The sequence below is a fragment of the Bombus impatiens genome, unplaced genomic scaffold (assembly GCF_000188095.3).
Source record: "Bombus impatiens unplaced genomic scaffold, BIMP_2.2 scf_0672, whole genome shotgun sequence".
Classification (NCBI taxonomy): domain Eukaryota; kingdom Metazoa; phylum Arthropoda; class Insecta; order Hymenoptera; family Apidae; genus Bombus; species Bombus impatiens.
The window spans coordinates 248,070-270,301 of NT_177091.1; the positions used below are offsets into that span (position 1 = coordinate 248,070).

A 22,232-nucleotide genomic window follows, 5' to 3' on the forward strand; every position below is an offset into this window, starting at 1 on the left:
ACGTTTTTTTTTTTTTTTTTTTTTTTTTTTGGGACAGCGTAGTCGCGTATAACGGGAGGCTTTTGGGAGGAATAATTAAGTCACATTCACAGCTGGACTTTCCCGTTTCTCCCTCAACGAACCGGCTATCCTGTCGAGAAGTTACTAGGCCGTGAAACTTTCGACTCTTCCGTTGAAACGACGAGCTCGTAAATTTGAAACTTTTGCAGGGGTAACCTTCGTGCTCGATACTTTACTTCCCTTCCCTTCGTTTTATGGCGATCACGATTATTGAATGTTTAATGTAAGCACGACGGAAAAGGTTTAACTCCCCGTAAACCTTCGTTACCTGTCATGTTCAATATGTTTCTCGTTTATGAAAGTGCTCCAGGCACTTTTTAATACTTGTTTTTAATAATGCTGAAAAAACGATCTTTTTTAACACTTACTTAATACTTTATTATTAATACTTGTTTTTAACGGTTCTTACAGAACGACGTACGGATATTGGCTTCCAGATAGGTTTTTATCAGTTAAATATAAAGTATTAATAAAAGTATTAATTAATATTTAACAATAAGATGCAGATGAGATATAACAATCCTTAAAACTCTCGTTTATCGAGATTCCAATGGCCCACTCAAAGTTTTAATTGATCAACTGCTTAAATCTATATATATATTGCAAAAAAGTGACTAATTCATTACTTTCACGACGTAAGCATGCTATAAGAAAAGATTTTTGGAAATACGTATCCTAAAGGGACAAAGGGATAACCTTTTTTTATATCACATCTATATTCAACTAGTTGTTGAATTTAAGAACGTAAAATTCGGCGAACAAACTCCTCATTAAAAATAAACAAACACGTGTTGGGGCGTTTTTCCAAGTTCAACCCTTGCGGGGGTGGAAAAAAGTCGCGCTGTTTTTCTCAAAGGACGATCGTATCTCTTTGCCCATTGAAGCTGGAGATTTGAAATCAGGCAAACAAATTTCTCATTAAAAATAGACAGGCACGTGTTTAAACGTCTTCCAACATTCAACTCCTAAAGGGTATTCAAACAGTGGGTGGTAGACATAAATTCAAATACTGTGCGGGCGAAACCGCGAGCGAGCGGCTAGTTAAGAAGTAAAGAAGAATAAGTTGAACGCTAGAATTCTTTAAGAGTACTCTTGGAGCTTTGGATTATTTGTTTTGAACGAATAAATTCATGGAATCAAATCGTTTCTTGAGAGATTTGTTAATAATCATAAAATTTAGAAAAATCAAAGCTGATCACTTTGGCTTCTGAAATACACTTGGCTCTTGATCTCTCGATGATTCATAGAAAAGTATCTCACCTTTTTATTACACCGCACTCTCAAAGACGTCGCTATCATATGTCGGTTATACACGTTTATGTTTCAACTGACAGAGATAGAGAGGCTGTAAACTTACAAAATAAAATAGATGTTTCTTTGGAGCAGTAAAACCACGGAAGAGCAAATACGTAGAATATAAAATATAGGATCCAAAGGAACTGCAAACGATAATATCCCGGAGTGTCCTGGATTCCTTCAATGGCCACGTTCCATTGTCCCAGAAAGAGAAGAGGGTGGACTTTTCGATCTCCTCCCTCGTTCTAGTCGGTTATAGCATCCGGTCGAAAGCGACTGGCCAGGCAAGCCACTATTTGCGTAGACACAGTCAAGATTGATTCGTCATCTGGAGGGTTTCTCGACTCTTTCGATCGTAGCTTCGGTGGCGATCGAATATCGCAAACGACGAGAAGGGGAGGAAGAAAAAGTACAAAGGGGATGTAGCGCCATTGTCGTCCTCGTCATCTTCTTTTCTTCAGGCTTAGGATGTTTAACCAGATTACGCTATATTGACGTATCCTTCAGCGCCAATCTTGGTCGATTCGAGGGCGCGGAAGATAAACGAGGGGCGGTTATGGAACGTGGGGAACGATGAAAAATATTCTTTTCCACCCCATCGTATGCCCACGGTCAATTGCGGTTCAACCTTGTATTAACTAATCCCTTCACGTATCGCTCGCAATTGTCGAGATGTAATTTCGACAATGTAAAACGTCTTCGTTTATCTCGGAGTCTTCAATTGAGCGATAAAAGCACGACCGGGTAATGTCCGATTCTCTCCGGTCTGTGAAAAAGCGAATTGTCTGGTTTTTTTAAGGTTCAATCTTGAAGTTCCAATAGAATAATTAAACTCGTTGTATGTTATGAATAGACAAAAGTGTATTGTTTAAATTGCTCAGAACGCACGTAATATGAAATATATATAAAGTGTGCAAAGTATAGTGATTTCTACAGTAAGGATATATTGGTAGTAAAAGAATTTTTTACCGGGACTCTATTTGTTTAATTATATTCTGAAAATTACGAATATGCGTAAAATCCCACGGCACAGTTGCGAAACACCATTTGCCTAATATAATAACAAAGGAGTGAAAAAATATTGTTAATAGCGAAAACGAGGAAATGATTGAAATGGCATGAAAAATATAATGGACCCTTTATGATAATAAACTCGTAATATTGTTTCGCGAAAAGTAGCGATAAATTGACTGACACCGCTGTAATTCTCAATCCTCCGGTATTTGCATATACATCATTATTCTGATAGCTTGGAGTAATCAGAGAAATTCGAACGCAGATTAAAATTAAAAAATCTCTCTTACTGACAGACTGTACTTCGATATTTTATCGACGGGATATTTCTACTGTAAATAATGAGTTTGTTTAAATTAATTAATCAGTCGATATATTAACATGAAAATATAAGCATACATTAATAAACTGCGATCATTATTTCCCTATTTATCCATCATTATTCAAATTATTAGGCGGTTCGGAAAATTCCTGTCGTTTCTGGCAATCAATTGTGCTGCTTCATATTTCATGCAAGAGGGTTGCGTATATTGAATATTTGTCAAATAACGAAATACAGCATTGAAATAAATTAGTTGTAAAGTATAATAGATAAGCAGAAACAGCCAGAAATTTTCAATATAGAAGACATTGTTTTTTTGATAAAACAATGTTACGTTAAGAGTATTGTATTTTAATTGGATTTTTATTCTATCGCACCTAATGCTATCATCCAAATCCCGTTTAGTTGGATACCACGAAACTAAATATACTATTAGAATTATAACGTACTGAATTTTAAAATTGCTTTTCCGTGAAAAATAAAAAAATGTGATAATTCTTCTGCATCTTCGTGCGATCAAAATGATATATCTCGAGTTTACACGTTGCAATTTTATTGTTTCACATAAAACAACAATTAACACACTCCATAGTACTTAGAAATATTAATAATCGAAATGCCGAGATTACCGTACGACATAAAGTTGCCGGATCTCGATAGCAGCTGTCAGGAGATTAGGATTTAATCAAATTGTTGGCTCGGTGTGCCTCTTTAAGCTCCGTAATATTCCTGTCTAGTGCCTTGTAGAACCATTCGGGACCCTGTAATTGTATCTTCATACCCTCTTGCAAAAATAATCAGCAGAAAAGTCACTGGGAACATGATGCTGAGATCAACACGGAGTAACTTGGAATTCTTGAAACGTTCGAAGCGTGATATGTAGACTACGGATTTTTATGCATTTATTTAAAAATGTACAGATGTACGGGGAGCTCGTAATACGCGAAAGTATACAAAATATCTAGAGCATACTTTTCACAATATCGAATAAATAAGACAGTCTTCTGCTTAAGTTCCATCTTTTTAATTATATTCGTAAAAATACCAATTTGCATAAAATATACGCCGTCTGATGACAAGTAGAATTCTAAGAAAAGTCGAAGAAAGTTACAGAAGCCCCGTATTTTCCGTGAAAGTTAATGAAAATTCTGGCCTCTCCGCAAAATTGGCACGACCGGAGAGCTAAGAAACTTGGAAGTCTGGCTGCTCTGCGCGACACGAGAAGCCGCATTGTGCTTTCCCGGCATTGTCTGTGGATGCAGCGTCGGCGGAGTGGTTGTTTGCAGGTCAGCGAGTGATAGAAGTCTTGCAGAAGGAAGAGCAGCACGATAAAATACCACGTGACTACTTAATGTCAACCGTTATCGTTAAAACAGCAAAACGTTAATGACGCGAGACTGCCCTTCAATTCCGCGTGGCCCGTTTTTCTTTTGTCCCGTGTTGTTTTTTCTTGCTAAGTGACACGAAAAGAAACAAAGAAACCAAGCGACGTGTTTTCCGATAAACACGACGTACAAGCGAAACAACGATCGACATCGAAATTGTTAAACGAATAAAAACTGCGCTGGCGAGAATGAAGACAGTAAAATTTAATTGACAAGAACAGTAGTAACCATTATGGCGAATTTATAAACTCGTTACACGTTATTGGTTATAGTGCCCCGGTGGTTGGATCTGGCTAGTCACCACGCCGCTCCATAAGTGGTATAAATCAACATGCGATTACGTAGTAAGAAAGGACTATTAGCTGTTTACTCGTTACGACAGTGGTAGGAGAGGTAAGAGAAGAACGTTTACACTCGAAGGACTTTAAGCTTCAGAATACTCCTCTACTACCGCAAACTTGGCCGTAATTAAATGACACGGTTGTACTGTGGATACATTGCCATCAGTTTCCTAGTAATACCGTTTTACCAATAATCTATCGAATGAATAGTTATCGATTGAAATCGATTATACGGATAAAGGCTTAAATTTCATGCCACAAAGTACTCTATTGCCGGCACAATTTTAACCGTAATTAAGAGTAGAAATTATCAGAACGATACAAATCACCGATATAATTTCACGTGGAAACTTTGCAGGCTTAAAATGATACAATTTTGAGATTTAATTATAGAGATAAAACCTCGTTTTCCTTCTTGCATGGTATATTTTTTCCTACATATCTTTCACTTTAATTTCTTTGCACACCGCGTATCATAATTTATGAAACCATTCTACGATTTTCAATTCTTATACAGGTAAAATGTTGCAAAATAACGAGGAAGAAATCTGACTACACATTGGTAAAATCAAACAGTTAACGTAACGTTTAAAATAAAAAACATGAGAAAAATGTACATATTATATTTCCTTCCTTTGATCTTCAATCGTGTGATACGGTGTATAGATATACTATCATTCTGGCTAATAATCTCCCGTTAAATGTATAATCATCGATCGACATCGATTACATCAACGAAAGAACGAGACTAGGGACGTAACGAGCGAAGAAAAAGAAAATAAAGAGATAGAGAGATTCTTTCGTTTTATGATCAACGAGAAAACCCGTTAGACACACTTCGTTATCGTTTTCCCTGTCGTTGGACAGCGTATAGAGCGATTCATAAAGTAAACTTCTCGCAGACGAAACGACAGAAGCGTTAATGACACTCCAGTCACAGGGGAATTTACTTCATTGCGGGTCATTAGCTAGAGAGCTGGTTCGTTGCGCGTCGTTTCGCCAAATTCTTGTCGCCGTAAAGTTTCCATTATTGTCTGTTTATCGGTGCCATTCCCGCTGTTGATGTTCTCGCTATCCGCTTCGCATAGCCCGATGAATATCATCAGCACCTTGCGCCATAGTCTCGGTTTCCTTTTAATGCATTCAACAGCGCCTATACAGATTTCGCTGTTGGGACGAGCGGCTCACTTATCGCTACGGTCTGACAACGCACGTGCTTATTCTATTTGCACGACACGCGCACGTATCCAATCTCGTGACCCACGTCTCTCTACGGAAGCTTAGAACCCTAATCCATATTAGCTGTGACAGTCCACTCGGATGACCCATCGAGCCAAGTGGCGACACACTATGACCCAACGGTATAATCCATATTCGACTATCCAAATTCGCTAAACGGACCCTGGTTTGCTTTCCTCGTATAATGTCGTGTAATAGAAATTTCTTATATTTTCACTGGTCGCGCGCGGTATAAATACGCGTTATATCACTGGACCAGAATAGACTGAAATATACGGTGTTGCGTGGAAATTTGGCTGCGCTTGATATTATGTTGTGTGCGTGAAACCTTCAAAGCGGCCTACATAGGCTGAAACATTGCGATGCATGTATCAACTCCGACGGTTAGTTGCAACGTATGTAGATTGATCGCGGTTTATATCAGTGTCTCATGGTTGTCTCGTCATTTTGATTCGCTAGCGATGGAAGGTGAACGTATCACGGTTCTAAGTAAATTGTTTCGAGAAATTGAGAGTCGTAAAAGTTTTCAGAACTGTTCGATTTATTAGAATCGCTTGACTCGTTAGTATTTAAGTTAGTTATTTATTTATCCTCTACGATCAATTCCTGCGATATTATTATAGAAACACGTGTAGCTTTATGTTCCCGGAATGGCCGTTTGTTTTTTTTTTCAGCCTAGGAATAAAGAACATCAGACGCTTGTGCAACATAAATTAAGCCCTTCTCGGTACGTTGTTATTCAGAGAGATCAATTATTCCGTGACCGTGACACACATAACGAGCATCCTCCAAAAAATAAAGTACACCGATCTAAAGGGTATACAGCGATATAAAAGATATACACCAATTTGAAACAATTTTAGTTTGTAAAATTTGCCTCGCATCGACAAATTTTAACATTATTCTTCCATTATACGTATCGTTTTGCCGATCCAATACCAAAATCTGCCATTATTCCACATTAATTCGATAACGTGACCCACGTACTAATTCCAACGATGATTTCTTCGTATCGATCCTGTGACTCGTGTTACCACGTAATAGCATAGTAATCTACGGTGATCTGTGATGACTTAGTATCGTGATTCACGTCGGCTCACGATAGCTTAGTGTTGCGACTCACGCTAGATAGAACTCGCTGCCTACGTGCCTATCCTTATATCGTTCTATATTATCGATCAACTTTCCGCTTTAACTTTTGCGTTCACGCTCTACATGCGGAAACCGTTAACGGGGAAAAGTTAGTCTCGAAGCTTTGGATCGTTTAAACGAGTATCGTGATGCGGTGAACGAGCGTCTTCGACGGCGTAAACGAGGTTAACACTGCTACGCGATTAAGGATGGCTTCCGCGAGCCTTTGTTTCCGTAATCACGGGTAATTAATGCACGATGCGCGTGCGATGAATTATTCGCTGTGTTTCACGCCATGGTACAACGCCACGATAGACTTTAATCCGGCTTAGGCGAGGCACCACGAAAAAAAGCGTGTCGACTTAATAGCATTGCGAATTTACATGAATTTACTTCTGTGTGTGCTACCCTCTGAAAGTATCCCGACAATCGTTTCTGCTCGATCAAATGTATTTTAATTGCAAAATTACGGATAAATCGAACTATGATCGTTTCATTCTACGTGATCAGCATAGCTATGCATAAAATTATATTCTGAACAATAAAATTGATTTTGTAATATCAGTAGACGGTGATAAAGTTTGTAAATACGAAACCTTATCGGATCATCTATTTTGTTAGGTGACGAGCTCTTGGTCTTTGGATCTTCTTTATTTTTTACTCGTAAGCTACGTTCAGAAGGTACTTTCAAACTAATGGGAAAACTTTCGACGATAATAGAAGGGATAATTTTTAAACGGTAAACGTATACACTACGGTAAATAGTAAAATCGCAAACATGTATAATATAGTGAATAGTAAAATCGAAAATACGTATAATATAGTGAATAATAAAATCGAATATTTATGGACGATAAGTTACGTGCAGCGGATGTGTAACGAGCCTTGGAAGTATCATGCAAACGGATGTAGTATTCAATTCACGATTCAGCAACGCTTCGGACGAAATGAAATACAACGTGATCGCGATAGTTTCGTCTGCGAGTTGTCGAAAGTTAATCCTGGCATAAAATCATCAAAAAGCCATTATCGCGAAATAATCGCGCGATAAATGAAATTATCAAGGGAGATTACGTGAATTCGCAGTGAAATTTAGGGAGGACCAAGCATTAAAACGGGGAGAATTTCACTGAGTTTTCGTAATTTAATTAGCGCCGATGACCCCGATAAAAGTCCGAACTGGCCTGGTTGCTGTCGGCCGACGGTTCTACGCTGGCAAACAATGCTTTTCATTCATCGACATCGAGGAAATGTCAATTTAGCAGCTGGCCCCGTTGCCACCACCTAATCGTTCACTATACAATCAATCAATTAAGCCCATATACGAATATATTCGTACGGCGCCTGGCCAGAAAATTTTGCGTTAAATCGTTAGCTAACAGTCGATAGAAATCTCGAGATTTAATCGCGGCGTCCGCTCATTACGTGTACATCGTTGTGTGAAAATTGGTCCCATGCCACGGCATAACTCGAAAAACGAGCAATCAACGAACAATATAATTCCGAAATTTATAAATTTCAATCTCACCCCAAAAATTTCATTATAACGAGTTTCGCGAACATTATAAATTTTCAATGAAATGAAACGAGAAGTTTGCAGAATTGCGATTGTATGCTGATAAAGATGGAGGGACGCCTCCCACGAGATCGTGGGGAAAAACGTTCGATGATTAATGTTACATACCTTTCGCATAGTTTGCATATAACCAAACATCTTTTCTCGTTAACACTGTTCCATTATGAACTGAACAAAAAGGATCCATAAGAGAAAATGACGCATTGAATACTCAATCTCGTTTGCTGTTCACTTTTAATGTTTTAAATAAACCTTTGTGCACAAAATTGCAACGATAAATCACACATTATAACGATTCTCCCATGTCGCTGCTCCTCGACTACCAACGTTCCAAAAACTTGAAATGGAGGTATACATAGGTACAGTAGTATGACGCGCAGAAAGCTCAGGGATCCCTTCTGCAGGTCGCGGATTTTTCCATTTATCGGCAAAGTGGAATGGAAAGTTTCGTTTTGCTGGAAATCAGAAACGATTTACAAGCGCGCACCTCTGTGAGAAATTGTGCAAAGGTCGAGTGGCCGGTAATATCTGGATCCTCGGGCGTTTAACAGAGACGATTCGTCGAGACGTTCATTGAACGTCGTAACAAGTTTCCCCGTTTCCGGGGGAATCGGCAACGGTAGTCTCTGTCGCCGCCAAATTTACAGATTTATCCAAGCGAGCTTCCCCCTGCGATCTCTCCTTTCCTTTCTGCTCGTGGAAATTTTATTTGTCGACGGGATCGAATCGTTCTCGGTGATCCCTGGCGAGTGCCGAGAAAACGACGCAGACAGACCCAGCGAAGCAATGTCAGGATTCCTGACATTCGCGGCTAGTTATTTTCCAATTAGATCAGTCACCATTACGGGCTGTATTTTAAGCATCATAATTAAAGCGGAATTAACCGAACAGCCGACGCAATCTGAATGCAGAAATAAATAGATTTTCAAATGCCGCTAAGCTATCTGTACGAGCGTTAATAGCGGATCAAGTATTTGGGTAATGTTTAAGGGTTTTAATTTTCAAAATGCGCTAAAGTATGTTAGAGGGGATTAAATTGGTTTTGAAACTACACTTGTTATAGCATCGGTTTGTTCTAGTGGATATCGTTATACGTTACGTATTTTTGCGCAAATTTGTTTCAAAGCCATAGTCTAAGGTGAAGTTAGTTTTCAATGTACACAATCTAACTTTTACCTATTGTGAATATTAATATTAAATACGCGGCGAATAATAGATTTATGAACTTTCTTTTAACGATAGTGTAATAAATAACGGATAAAATTTATTAGCAATAGCTCGTTTAGCCTTTTTTACGATATAGTCTTTGAAATGAAAGATACACAACGTTGCACCTCGTAATGGTTAAATACATATACATGCAAAACAGATTCGTTCCGTTTATCTGTTCTTTCATTGTTCGTAATAAACTATTAATTCAAGGTGAAACAGACAGTAAAAATATATTGCCTTTAAAAGAATAAAAAGAATTACAAGCTCATAAGGAAACGGAGAAATTTTGAGGGAAACTTAATTGAAGTTTAAGTCTCGTAAATAGTTTCGTGAATAAAGGCGAAAATGAAACCAATGCCGTGATAAAACAGAGGAAAAAGCAATTCCAGCTGGTGCATTATACAATAAGTAATATTTCTAGAAATAAAAGTCCCTCCTTTCGTTGGAGAGAATTTTATTATAATACATACTTCTCGCTAAAACATCTATTCGCATCTTGTTGCAACATATTCCACTGCACACCTCTGGAATTTTAATGAAACTCAAATTCTGTTCTTCCTTTTGCATTTTCTAAACTGCCGTTTTCAATATATTACGCGACTCTGATTTCACACTACGCGTACGTGAACTTCTACGCGAATTGGTTAGAACGAGTCCCATAAAACGCAAGCAATTAATATTAAACTTGGTTGCTGGATCGTTTCAATTTTCGCCCGGCGATACTCATCAAATGGGACAAATTTCATCAAACCAATACATTTTAATCAATTTTACATTCTCGCCCACTGCTGTGCGTTCCCGCATGCGTACGTACATCAGCGGAAGGTCTCGGATTGGGATAAATTCGACGCGGGGTTAAAAGGAAAAAATGCGTTATCAAACGACTTCGAGCGAAATCGCGGCCGAAATTACACGTGTGCTGCGTGAAAAGCGTGTCAAAAAGGACAGGGACTCTAATACATCATATTTCATTCAAGAACACATGTATTTCGCGCGAAACTCGCAGCTGAATCGCTATGGAATTTGTATTTGTGTTCTGTGATAAATAGACAACGTGACCCAGGCGACGTTCCACGAGATAAATAAATAAATAAGCAACAAAAAAGAAGAGAGAAAGCTGCACAGATAACCACAGTGCTTTCTAAGACATTTCACTCTTCTGATTGAATCGCGGTCGCTTCTCTTGGCTTCGTTCGCTTCTCTTGGCAATTACATGTTAAAAGAATCGCTGTATTATCGTCATTCACTCGTTGGTTCCTGTCTTTTTGTTCCGTAAGTAGTGTAAATCAGCGCGCCAAGAAAAAAAAAAGAAAAGAAAAGAATGGAAGAAACTGCATAGATGCTACACGGTATTCATTTCTAAGCGATTTGACTTTCGCGCTGAATCTTGTTATTACATCTCGTTCTTGCTTTTCCTCAGCTCGTCCGCTTTTAGAAATTACCCATCGGCTAAGACCAGTTCGTTCCTGTCATCGTTCGCTCGCCATCGCGTGCTTTTTCCTTTCCAGCCTCGTATTCTTTATCTCTGCTACTTTCGTGGAATTTACTTTTACTCGTCGACTTTCCATATCTCACCTCGTCCCGCCCGTTTCATCCACGGAGGTGAATTTTCACGCGAGAACCTAAATGGGAACAGTCAGAGCAAGAATCCGTGTAATGAAATTCTCTGGGTCGCTTCGGTCTCTGTCATTTATTACCCACTAATGACTGGCCGTTTCATTTGTTTGCGCGGATAGGGGACGTGGTAATTGTATCGCGTCGCTTCGAGCAGGTGGAAAATGACACGCATGATGAGTGATACGCAGCGTACAGCTCTGAAAGGGATGGAATCTCGCGACCTCGCGCCACTGTCGGCCGTGGCCGTGTCGCGTCTCTCTGATTAATTGTTTAAACGTTTGTTATATTTGCGTCGCCATTTCTCCGAATTCTCTTCGCGGTTTAGACGAAATAAGGATGGCTTGATCTTTCGTCGATTCGCACAGAGAACATTTCAGGAATTGGAAAAACAAGTTTGAAATGCAGCAGACGAGACTGACTGTGCGGTTCGCAAGGTTGGTCGGAGCTGAAGGATGTTTTCGAGCCATTTCTCTTCGACTAAGGCGACGACCCGACGACGCGCGGTGTTTTAAAACGACCTTCCTCCGGTGAAAAAGTCAAGACGTTCTGAAGAGTAATTACTCAAGTTACTATACTTTTTTTTATGTAGATTTACCCTCTTACTGCGTATGGTCCATAAATAGTTTACAGATATAGTTTAAGTACGATAATTGCTTTAGTTAATAGCAGAATTTTAACATTAAATCGTAGAGAAAATCGCAGAAAGTAATATTTGATCTTTTACAGAAATCAAAGAACCAAATGCGAAAAAAGTAAACGCGTTATCCTATTTAAACAGTTTTCATAGATAAATAACATTTTAAAGGATTTTGAAATTTTAAAAGAGATCAGGAATTAAATGATACAAAATGCTGGAAATTCCAACAATTTCGTGGACAGACAGTTGTAGTTTAAAACACTGTGCGACATTTGGTTGCATACAGCAACCTGTATTTTGCATGTACGGGACAAGTTTCGGCCGGATCCATATTTTTCCATTCAACGACAACTGCTGTATTCCAAAAAATGGTAACAGCGCAAAGGGTGTCTTTTAAAAACCATCAAGTCTCAACCTGCTTCCCTGTTCGATTTTTACTTCTAAAAAGAGATTTATGAAGTGCACTAGTGTTTCGTTTACCAAAGAGTGCCCGCGATATTAATTACAGAACGTTTAGCAAACTTTGGCCTATGACTACGAATGTAATAGGTTTCGGAAATTGAACGTGTGAAAGATTAACGGCAGTGGCAGGAAAAACAACGAGGGACACGCACGAGTGATGTGAAATTGGTAGTCGCGACAAAAGAGACGTGGGAAAAAAAACGTTAAGCGATCCTTTTGAAAAACGAGCCGTATATTTTTTCCACGGACGCCCAATATGTAGAAACTAGGTCGGGATTCAATACGCGGGTGCGTAATCTATTAGAAAAAAAAGCTGCACAAAAGTCGTCCACCTATTTTTCCATTTTTCCCATCTCTCTCTACTTTTCCGCTTCAACGTTAATGCAACTTGTCCGATGAATAGTGTCAGAAAGAAGAATGGTTCGTAAAAAATATAGGAAAATGTTTGTGAGGCGTAGAAATTCCAAACTATGATTTGTGCTATCGCTGGTATGAAAAAAAATAACGTTGGAGGAAAGGAAAATGAGAATGCAATTTTCAAGTAAACGAGAGCAAAGTGCGGACAGTATGAAAACGGAAAATGTAAGTAAACAAGTCGAAAAGAAAAATGTAATATTTTTCATAACACGGACAACAAATTTTCATTATACGCATATACGCGATTTGCTGAGAAAGCGCTGTGAATAATAATTTTTTAAATACTAATCGTGTTCTTTATGCCGTCGTGTATGAAGCAAATTTCTTTCAGATTTTAATAAACTACCGCCATTTTATGTTCGAGATTTATTCCGTTTGTGACACGTAGTGGACGTTTTAATTTAGTGAAATTTTTATCCTCGCCGCGATGAAGCAACGAACTGAAGTTATGTTTAATTTTACAAAGTTTTCGAGCACAGCGAATGAAATTAATAAAACTCGTTTAAACAAAAAATTGGCGTCTTTATTGAATTATTTCGCAAACTTTCCAGGCAAACGATGTTTACTTAGGAGGCATGGTAAACCATCTTATTTTTCACTTCGGACCCGCTCGATACCGAATTGCCATCGAGCTTATAAAACACTTTGCCAATATATGCTCGTCAGACTATATACGAAGCTACCTACTTTAAGACATCACTGACACTGGAATATTTTTCTAAATATCCTATGCCAGACAACTTTATATTTTTTCCCGCTTTTATTAAAGTGCCTAGGAGCTACTTTGAAGTAACCTTTGAAACAAGTTTTGAGGCAACATGTCACAAGTTACAAGCGGATGTAATACCCGTCCCGTTGCTTGTAATATATGTCTGACCAGAATGCCGATTTTCCCCTTACGTTCTTTACCCTCCAACTAACGTTTCGTAATATGGGCTCATCGTAACTTTGCGGATCTTGCAGTAACTTTTGTCTCGTCCGTTACTTTGAGAAACGTTCACGTCAGAATACGTCCAGATTATTACCACCGCAATATTCTTCATGTTTTCCTTTCTTTCTTTTTTTCTATTTTTCTTTCCTTCTACGATGTAAAAATTTGAGAAACTCACGCGATACAGAGTTTACTGGAAACACAAGTGTGCAAAAGTTTCGTGCATGGACCACGAATAGTTTGACAAAGGGTTGATTAACTCAGCGGTCCAGAATGTGACTTACGTTAATTTGCATGTGTAGAGCGAACATGGAATAGACATCAAGAATATATTTGAATGTCGAATATCCTGATGCGAATCAGACGAAGGGTCGAAACGTCGAAGGATATTTCGACGGACAGCCTGATTACCCTGCCTTTTGAAGCTACTCGACCTACTTCGATATTACTCGGCAAGTGCATAAGTGAGCCTGGTTAATTATACATCATCATCATCGTCATCTTCTCCTTCTTCTTCTTCTTTGATAGAAGATGCGGCAAAGACATCGTGTAAAATGTTTGTTATTTAGCAGTAAAACTACGATAAGTGAAACCTGACTTTTCGAACTGTACGATATCGAAAAAGAAATTGAGTCTTCCCAGCTCTTTCTTATGTTCTTTTACCGCGATGCTTCATATTCCGGAATAAATTTTGAGACGCGCGCTCCGGGAATATATGTAATATGAATGCAAGATGGTAAAATATGAACACAGCTGAGCGAAAATTTTTCACCGTGAGAAACGTGCATCGGCTTATCAGTGACTTGATTTATCCAGAATCGCACTATCGTAGACGGTAACTAACGCGATACTGCTAGCGTGATCTTCGATTAATTTATTGCAAGTCTGACTTACAGTTACAGCGACCGTTCTTCTTATTCTTGAAAAACTGTTGTAAACCTTAACAACCGGTTTCGTATGAAAAGCTCGCGCGAAACCATAACTCGTTTCTCCACCGTTGCTATTTTTCGATCTTTGGTAAGGAAACCTTTTATTTATTCCCTATTCTTCAGCCTCCGGTTGCTTCTCCTACGACGCGCTATACATTTTTCATTTTTCCTTACACCATCCCTCCTTAAATTTTATGACTGGATACTTTCTTCCTTTGACAGATAGAAATACCTTCTTCAAACTACGTATCATCTCGATCCACTTCCCTAACCGGACACCTACGTACGCTACTCTACTTACGTCTGACCTACTACGTCATATACTACTGTCGCTCTCGTATCGCTGTATCTAAATCACAACGAATTCGGTAGACTTCGATTTACAGCATCGTATATTCAATTTCGACGATATATAATTCCCAGTCGAAATCTGCAGAGTATTCTAACCGGAGACATCGTAAATCTGCCGACCCCCATTTAGATGGCACTCTTATTGCGAAGCGATAGAGATCTCTGCAAATTGAGATCAATTTTTTAATATTATACATACATATGTTAGAGAGTTGGACAAATTTGAAGGTACCGTATCTTTATAGAACTAATATGTAATTAAGTAATGAAGTTCGGCGATAAATTCTTTCAAGTCATTTTTCCAAGCTTCTGAAGTGTTCAGTTTTTGTCATGAAAGAAAGATAGGGTGCATTCTTGATGCATATTGAATATTTTTTATCTCTTCCTTATTGAAATCTATAAAGCCTTCCTTTATTCTTGAAAAATGACACTGTGTCTATCAACCGATGCCAGATCTTCCCTTTCGTTGCCTCATTTGACGTCCGATTGAAAGCAGGTTGTTGCAAAAGTGCATAATAAATAATTGTCTTTGTTGAAAATTGTGGATCTTAATTGCCGAAATAAAAGTAAAGGAACACTAAGGTTACAGTTAGAATTCATATTAAAATAGTTTTAGATCTATTTAATAAACGATTTGCAGGATCTTCGTCGATATACATTTGCACGCGTCTCGGCACTTTCTTTGTCTCACCATCTTCCATACCACACTGCCAACGGCACAGTTACATTCATCTGATTTTCGAGACGCCGCGCACACACAAAATTATACATATCTCAATAGTCTTCAAATCGAATTGACCGATTAGAAACGCTACAAATTGTGCCAATAAACCAAGAGTAATTATTTACAATCGAATTTGACAAATTACAAGCCAAATTGCTTGAATATCCTTCCAACTCAAACAATCCTGTCTCGCCCTATTTGGGTTTAGTTAACGGGTGAATTACCGATACTGCAAGCTCGTGTACCAATTCGTACGAGATTCGATGATCGGAAAAAAGGAAGTGGATTTCCCATAAAAATGAAGTATAAAATAAAGTAAGAATAACAGCAATTTCCTTAGCGCGAGAATGGTTCGACGCTCGATATCGTTTTAAAGCGTGCTATTCGATTTTAGGACGAGCGTCAATGGTATTCGGTCAGCATGCGCCGCCGGTATCGTTTCAACCGTAATTTCGAAGTTAGAAACGGTACGCGCTGCACTTAGTACTCGCGTTTCCCTGTGGATGAAATCAATATCGGATCGTTATGCCGCAAAACCATTAACATCTTCCCTGTATCGCTTCGTCCGCGGTTCGCCGCGAATGGTGTGAGAGAACGGAGCTTGGCGAACGACTCGAGGCCATTTTCCACGAGGTGGAATCAACAGTAATTCCACGAAACAGGTCGATCGAACGAAGTCAGCGCGTCGAGACTGGTCTAACCGGAGTGGATAAACGGACAAAAAGGGTTAGATAAAAGCATGGAAGAATGCTCCGACTAGATCGAGATAACGATGGCCCTCGAGAAGGATGATCGATACTGGTAAACCGATCGATCGACAGTGACCCAGTTAGCCGGCACGAAAATTTCTCCCACATCGAATTTATTTTTTGCCACGTCCCTAAACCAGATTGCCGGGGATTTGGCGAGCCCTTTAATTATTAAACAATTTGTATGCAACCTCGACTTACTACAGCTACCTTGTTAAGATATTTTCAACGGGATCCTCCTACGACATACCATACGCGACCCAATTTTCATTTCCTCAATCCAAATATTGTTCTTCCTGTTCCTGTTTGCCTGGCCACAAACGGTCGTATTCTACTTCTACAGCAAGTATATCGAATACGCTCGTGTTCTACTTCCAAGCCGTAGCTCCTGAGTCAACAGCCATGTTCCATGCTGTATTTCTCGTACGTTTTAACGGATCGATTGGTGATAAATAGCTTGAAATATTTGATGAAATATGATGGAGTTCCGGTGACAGTGATGGAAAGATCATGTCACGTTGTATGATTGCAGGTGCGTTCGAGGTCGTTGACCCAGCTGGACGCTCTGGGCAGCAAAATGCTGGATACGGGGGAGCACCATCTGGGGGGTGGTCCCTCGCAACAGCAACCCCATCATCTTCACCACCATTACCAGCCTCAGCAATTACAGCACCACCCCCAAAACGTCGAAAGTAATCCCCGTCTTCTCGTACCCACGGCGTCGTCCGTCGAGGGAGCGCACCAGAATCGCACCCGGCACAAGCTGTCTCGGTCACAGGTTCGTATACATGTTTAACAACGAATCGTTAAATGTCAATGAGAACAATGAAAATTTGATGCGGCACAGAGCCGCGTTCATTTCTATTATCTCGTTCGTTGTTCCAAATAATAAACGAGAATGTTACGTATAAAAGTTGCAGGCTTGAAAATATGCAATATATATGAAATATGGTAACGATGGTTTCTTTAAATACATAGATGGTAGCATAGAAAAGATTTTAAAATTAGTTAAACGTATGGATCACTTGAGAAACCAATTATTTTATATTTTAAAATAAACATTCGATGAATTTGAGGAAGACTGGAACTCTGCTTCTTTCGTAGCTAATTTCTTTCTCTTGTTACTTGAAATAACGAAGATATTTCAGCCAAATAAAGTAAATGGAATACCCTATATACTGAAAGTAGAGAACTGGAGAATAGAGGATTGTTATCGATATACCAAAAAATGACTAATGCAAGAATTTTAAATCCTTTCTTTTTTTTTTGCCTACTGCTGTCTATGCCGTAGTCATGTACTTATTTGTAATAAATTAGAGTTGTTAAACTTTGCACTAATTACTTAACACGCAAACATGTAGCTAAATGGCTACTTTTTGTTATGAAAATATTGCGAGGAAGGATGTTTATTAAACAACGATAATTACTGGGCAGTACGGATACGAAACACGAGTCAAAGGTAGTCCTAATTTACGAGATAACAATTAAAACGTGTCCTAATTTTAGGGATATCGCGGGCTTACGTAACCTTTACGATCCGTCGGTGTTGTTTCCCGGACCGATCAATAACAGCAAACAATTCCGTACACATGCTAGAGAAGAAATTTATCTTACTGTCTGACTATAAGAGTACACGTACTACTGTAGCTCAAAGTAGTCCATTCGAAGTAAACCATAGACAAGATCAGACCTCGCTAAAAATCTTTTGAACCAACCAGCCCCGGTATTGGTTCGCTTCCTCTTTTATCGTGTCTCGAGAGCACGAATATCGTCGTTTTATGTTTGTTTCGCCGAAAGGAAAGGGGAATCGTCTGCTTCGGTAAATCCGTTGAGAAGGAAACCGCGAGTCACTACATAAATAACAAGTTGGTGCGGTTGGAGGATTTATTATGGCGACGTACGGCGTGAAAGGAGAATGAAAAGCGTGAGAAAGCCGAAAGGACTTAAATTCGATCCCTTGAAGGTTTTAGCCGAGCTCGCCAACGCTTACACCAGATCTGCAGCTCGTCGTTGAAACGGGAACGGAATAACGAAAGATCTTGTTACACGAAATAACGCGTCTCGTGATCGTGGCAATCGCTGCCAATTCGAATAGCCGAAACCGATTCGTTCTATTTAAATTACCAAACGCTGACGCGATATACTGTAGCGAAAAGACAATGAAATTGCGACAGAAACGTAACGAGCACGCAGTGAATCTTGTTTCGCAGCTTCTACGGCGGAACAAATTGCGCGACCTCTAAAATATAACGATACAGCGTGGCCGTAAAATCGCTCGGACGTTAACAGCGGAACCGCCGAAGTTCCGAATTTCTCATAACAGTTTTTTTGCAGAGTATGTACGCGATGCGACCATTGTTCGTATGCAGGCATTCAGCGTAAAGTTAATTGAGCGAATGAGAAGCGCATGAGAAGAGAGAGAAAAGTATCGTTCACTTTGCTTCTAGCAATTGAAACGGCAGTTAGCATCCTGCGCGTTTCTTTCGTATGTCTGCCATTTTCATCTCTTCGGTATGAAATTTAGGCTTCAGTGAGTTTGGACATCGAGTTTGAAAATCTAGGAGAATACGCGTAAAACGTAACTTATCGTCTATTTCCCTTGTAGCGTTCGTATTATACAGAAATTTCTTATTTCAATTCGCAAATGACTGTTGATATTTAAGGTGCTTCCACGAGATACGACACAAACGAACGTCACTGATAAATACTCTAATTTACGGCCTCGCTCTATCTCTTCCGCCAAGCATACATCGTTTCCTATAAATAGCATTCCGAGCACCGTGATTTTGCTCGCGTTCTATAATTAAGTTTCATAATTAATCGCTTCGGCGCTGCGTATCCAAGTCTGATAGAATTCCGGATTAAAGATCCAGACAGAGAAAATTGAAAACAAACGAAGGAGTCTTAAAAATCGAAGGGCAGACGAGACAAAGAAGGTCCACGACCGAGTAGAAAGGACAGAGGAGAAAATTGAAAGCAAGGGTGGCGGCAGTTTCCACGCCGGTAAATGAAATTACGCGCTGGTTGCCCTTCGAGTAATACGAGAGAAAAAATTAAGGGATCAGAGAGAGAGGGTGGCGAAGAGGAGGGTAGCTGGTAATTAATTCCAGCCGACCGAAACGAGACTCGTCGGGAACGTAAATGGCTCGTAATCGTTGGCATTACGCGACTCACGAAACGCCTCTCCAGACATTTTATCGTCTTATTTCCATCGCGGCTAACGAGTGAGACAGGGCCGTGTCGTTGCTAGCTACCATTTGAATTGCTAAGCGACCGATCTCCGTCAAACACCTGCCACTCGGTGTGTCTCTGCCGAGGGTGCTTTCCCTCTAATCCCTTCTGGACAGAGGATTTCGTTCAGCGAAGATACAGACACCGACAAACTAGGTGTCCACTGTGAAAATACACTCGAAACGTTGCTCGTCTTGAAACTTGTCCGAATCTCTGATGGTGCAGATACGTTTTCGTGAATTTCTTTACCGACACGGGCATTTCTATGTAAAGGGGATCCTTGAAAACTGACATTTCAGGGTGTTAATGGTTCTTGTTTGACTTTGTCTTCGGACAAATCACTTTTTAATATCACGCAATCTTTTACGCATTATTTTCCAGTCTGCCGATTCTTCGTCAGATATTAATGGTAACTGGAACGTTTACTATTCATTGCGATATTTGCAAAATTTATTCGAGAGACACGGAGAGGAAACGAATCCTGTAAAAGTTATTCAACGGAACTCATTACCGAAAGGGATAAGAAATCTTTCAAGAGAAAACTGCCGAAGTTACAGACGACAAAAAGTGTAATCCTAGTAAAATCTTCCATAACTTTCGATAGAAACTGCACGTGACATATTGAGATGGAACTTTGGGAAATGTTAAATTGGTTGTATCACGAGATAAAACGAAATAACAATTGAATAGAAAGTTTCGATAAGGACAATGGAACAATCTTTTTCATCCTCCCTACGGCTCTGCAGGGAGACTTGGAAGTACGGCTACACGAGACGATTGATCAGCCGAGATTTGTCGAGAGCACAGATGGCCTTTCCGTAGCTTTATTATTAAGTATCGCGAGGACTTATCAAAGAGTGTGGGCAAAGTTGTCGTTGAAGCGGAGAAAGGATCGCGAGATATTATGCAAACTCTGGCGTCGGCGCTGCTGTCCGTTTATGATAACCCAGGCCCGAGAGAAATATCGGGAAACTCGGTTAGCTCGAAGAGAATTGGAGCACTTAAGTCTGTCGGCTCGACGTCGTTTCGGCGTTTTCGCCGATGGAAAAGAATCGATATTACAGACGTTGCATGTTGAACAACTCCATTCTTGTCTCCAATTATGTAAAATAGCCTGAATAATCGTACAGAGAGGAAATTGCGTTTTAACGTATAGAAGAGTGTACGCTGCTCTCGCGTAATGATTGCAAATTGCAAGAAAATATTTCTTCGTTTGCCAATTCGTTAACGTCGCCACCCACGATTATTATATTTATCTTTTCTGGCTGCTTGGTTTCTGAACAAAGGCGATACATTAATACTGCGAAAATTGCATTACCACTAAATAATAAATATCTGTAGGGAAAGGAAAAACAAATACCAACTACAGAGATAGATATTAATGCACATTCTCGGTGGCGATAATGGGCCGTAATCTCGATACTTCTGTTGGCAACGTGGTAAAAAATGGCAAGCCAATACGTCGGAACGTAAGAAACTATCGGGGTGAGGAAAGATGCTCGAAGTGGAACAAAAAGGGAGTGGCAAAAAAGGATGATCGATTTCAGGCAATGAAACAGTCAGTCGAACTCCATCGATGGACAATTTCCTATGATTAGCTCCATTATCGTTCCACGAATGCCATCGCATCATCGCCCACGTCCATGGAATCATCGTTATCCAATAGGAATTTTTGAAAGAAACTGATTGAACATAACGATCGCGTTTGTAGACTTATCACGGACGCGTATTTATTTTTATGACCGCTGATAGAATTACGGGACATTTGCCCCCGTGGGATCGGCGAAACGTTCGCTGGCTCAGGGTCGAATCGATTACATGCAAACGGACCGCAGGTACGTTGTCTGTTCGCCATTATCGATTCACCAGATGTAAGTCCTAGAGACTAAAGACATGGTGCTCGTAGAATTTTCCAACGATATACACATGTGTAAAAGGTTTGTTGGTTCTTAACGATCAATGACTATCGAAATCCCCCGTTGGAATATCGATCAATGGAATTTAACGAAATTGATAATCGAATGCCGTGCGTTTGTAAAAAAATGTAAAAGTGGAAAAAATGTTCGAAGAGAAAAAGTGGGAAAATGCTCTTCCTAACTTAAAACCTTAATTCATAATTGAATTCTTCTTCTTTTCCTTTTTTAAAGCGGTCAATAACGCTTAAATAGGAGAAAATTTAAGAGGCGGTATTCACATTTCGGTAAATGCATGCGTTTCGTATATTGCAATCTAATATTGTGATATTTGATATATTTCATTTCTTTAGCGTTGTGTTCGTGAGAATGTGCCTAACTGATCCAGCTTTTTCTCCTATACGCGAATAGTTTCGACAGAGAGCAATATATGTAATTACAGTTTGATGAAATTCCTCGTTGAAAAATGCTCAAAAAATTTGAGAGAACTCGTGTAATTAGAGATTCGGTTGGAAATTGAAGAAAACTCGATATAACTCGAAACGAGCACTGTTTCAAACGAATGTTTTTTACTTACACAAGCTTCCCGGTTGTTTTGCATCGCTTTCAGGACAAGCTACACCAATAAAAACAATAGCGTCGTTTACAAATTGACTTTATGTGGGCTTGTCCTGTTTGTTCGACCACACGCGCGC

General features: G+C 39.5%; 1 protein-coding gene across 14 annotated transcripts in view; it reads left to right on the forward strand.

Moving 5' to 3' along the window:
* LOC100747857 (pleckstrin homology domain-containing family G member 5) overlaps window positions 1-22,232 on the forward strand; it is an 84,868-nt gene that overhangs the window by 48,142 nt on the left and 14,494 nt on the right. For all 14 annotated transcript variants that reach the window (XM_033322822.1, XM_033322824.1, XM_033322823.1 and 11 more), the window contains one exon: window positions 16,926-17,171. In XM_033322822.1, the coding sequence (XP_033178713.1) occupies window positions 16,926-17,171 (246 nt within the window). The remainder of the gene's footprint in view (window positions 1-16,925; window positions 17,172-22,232) is intronic.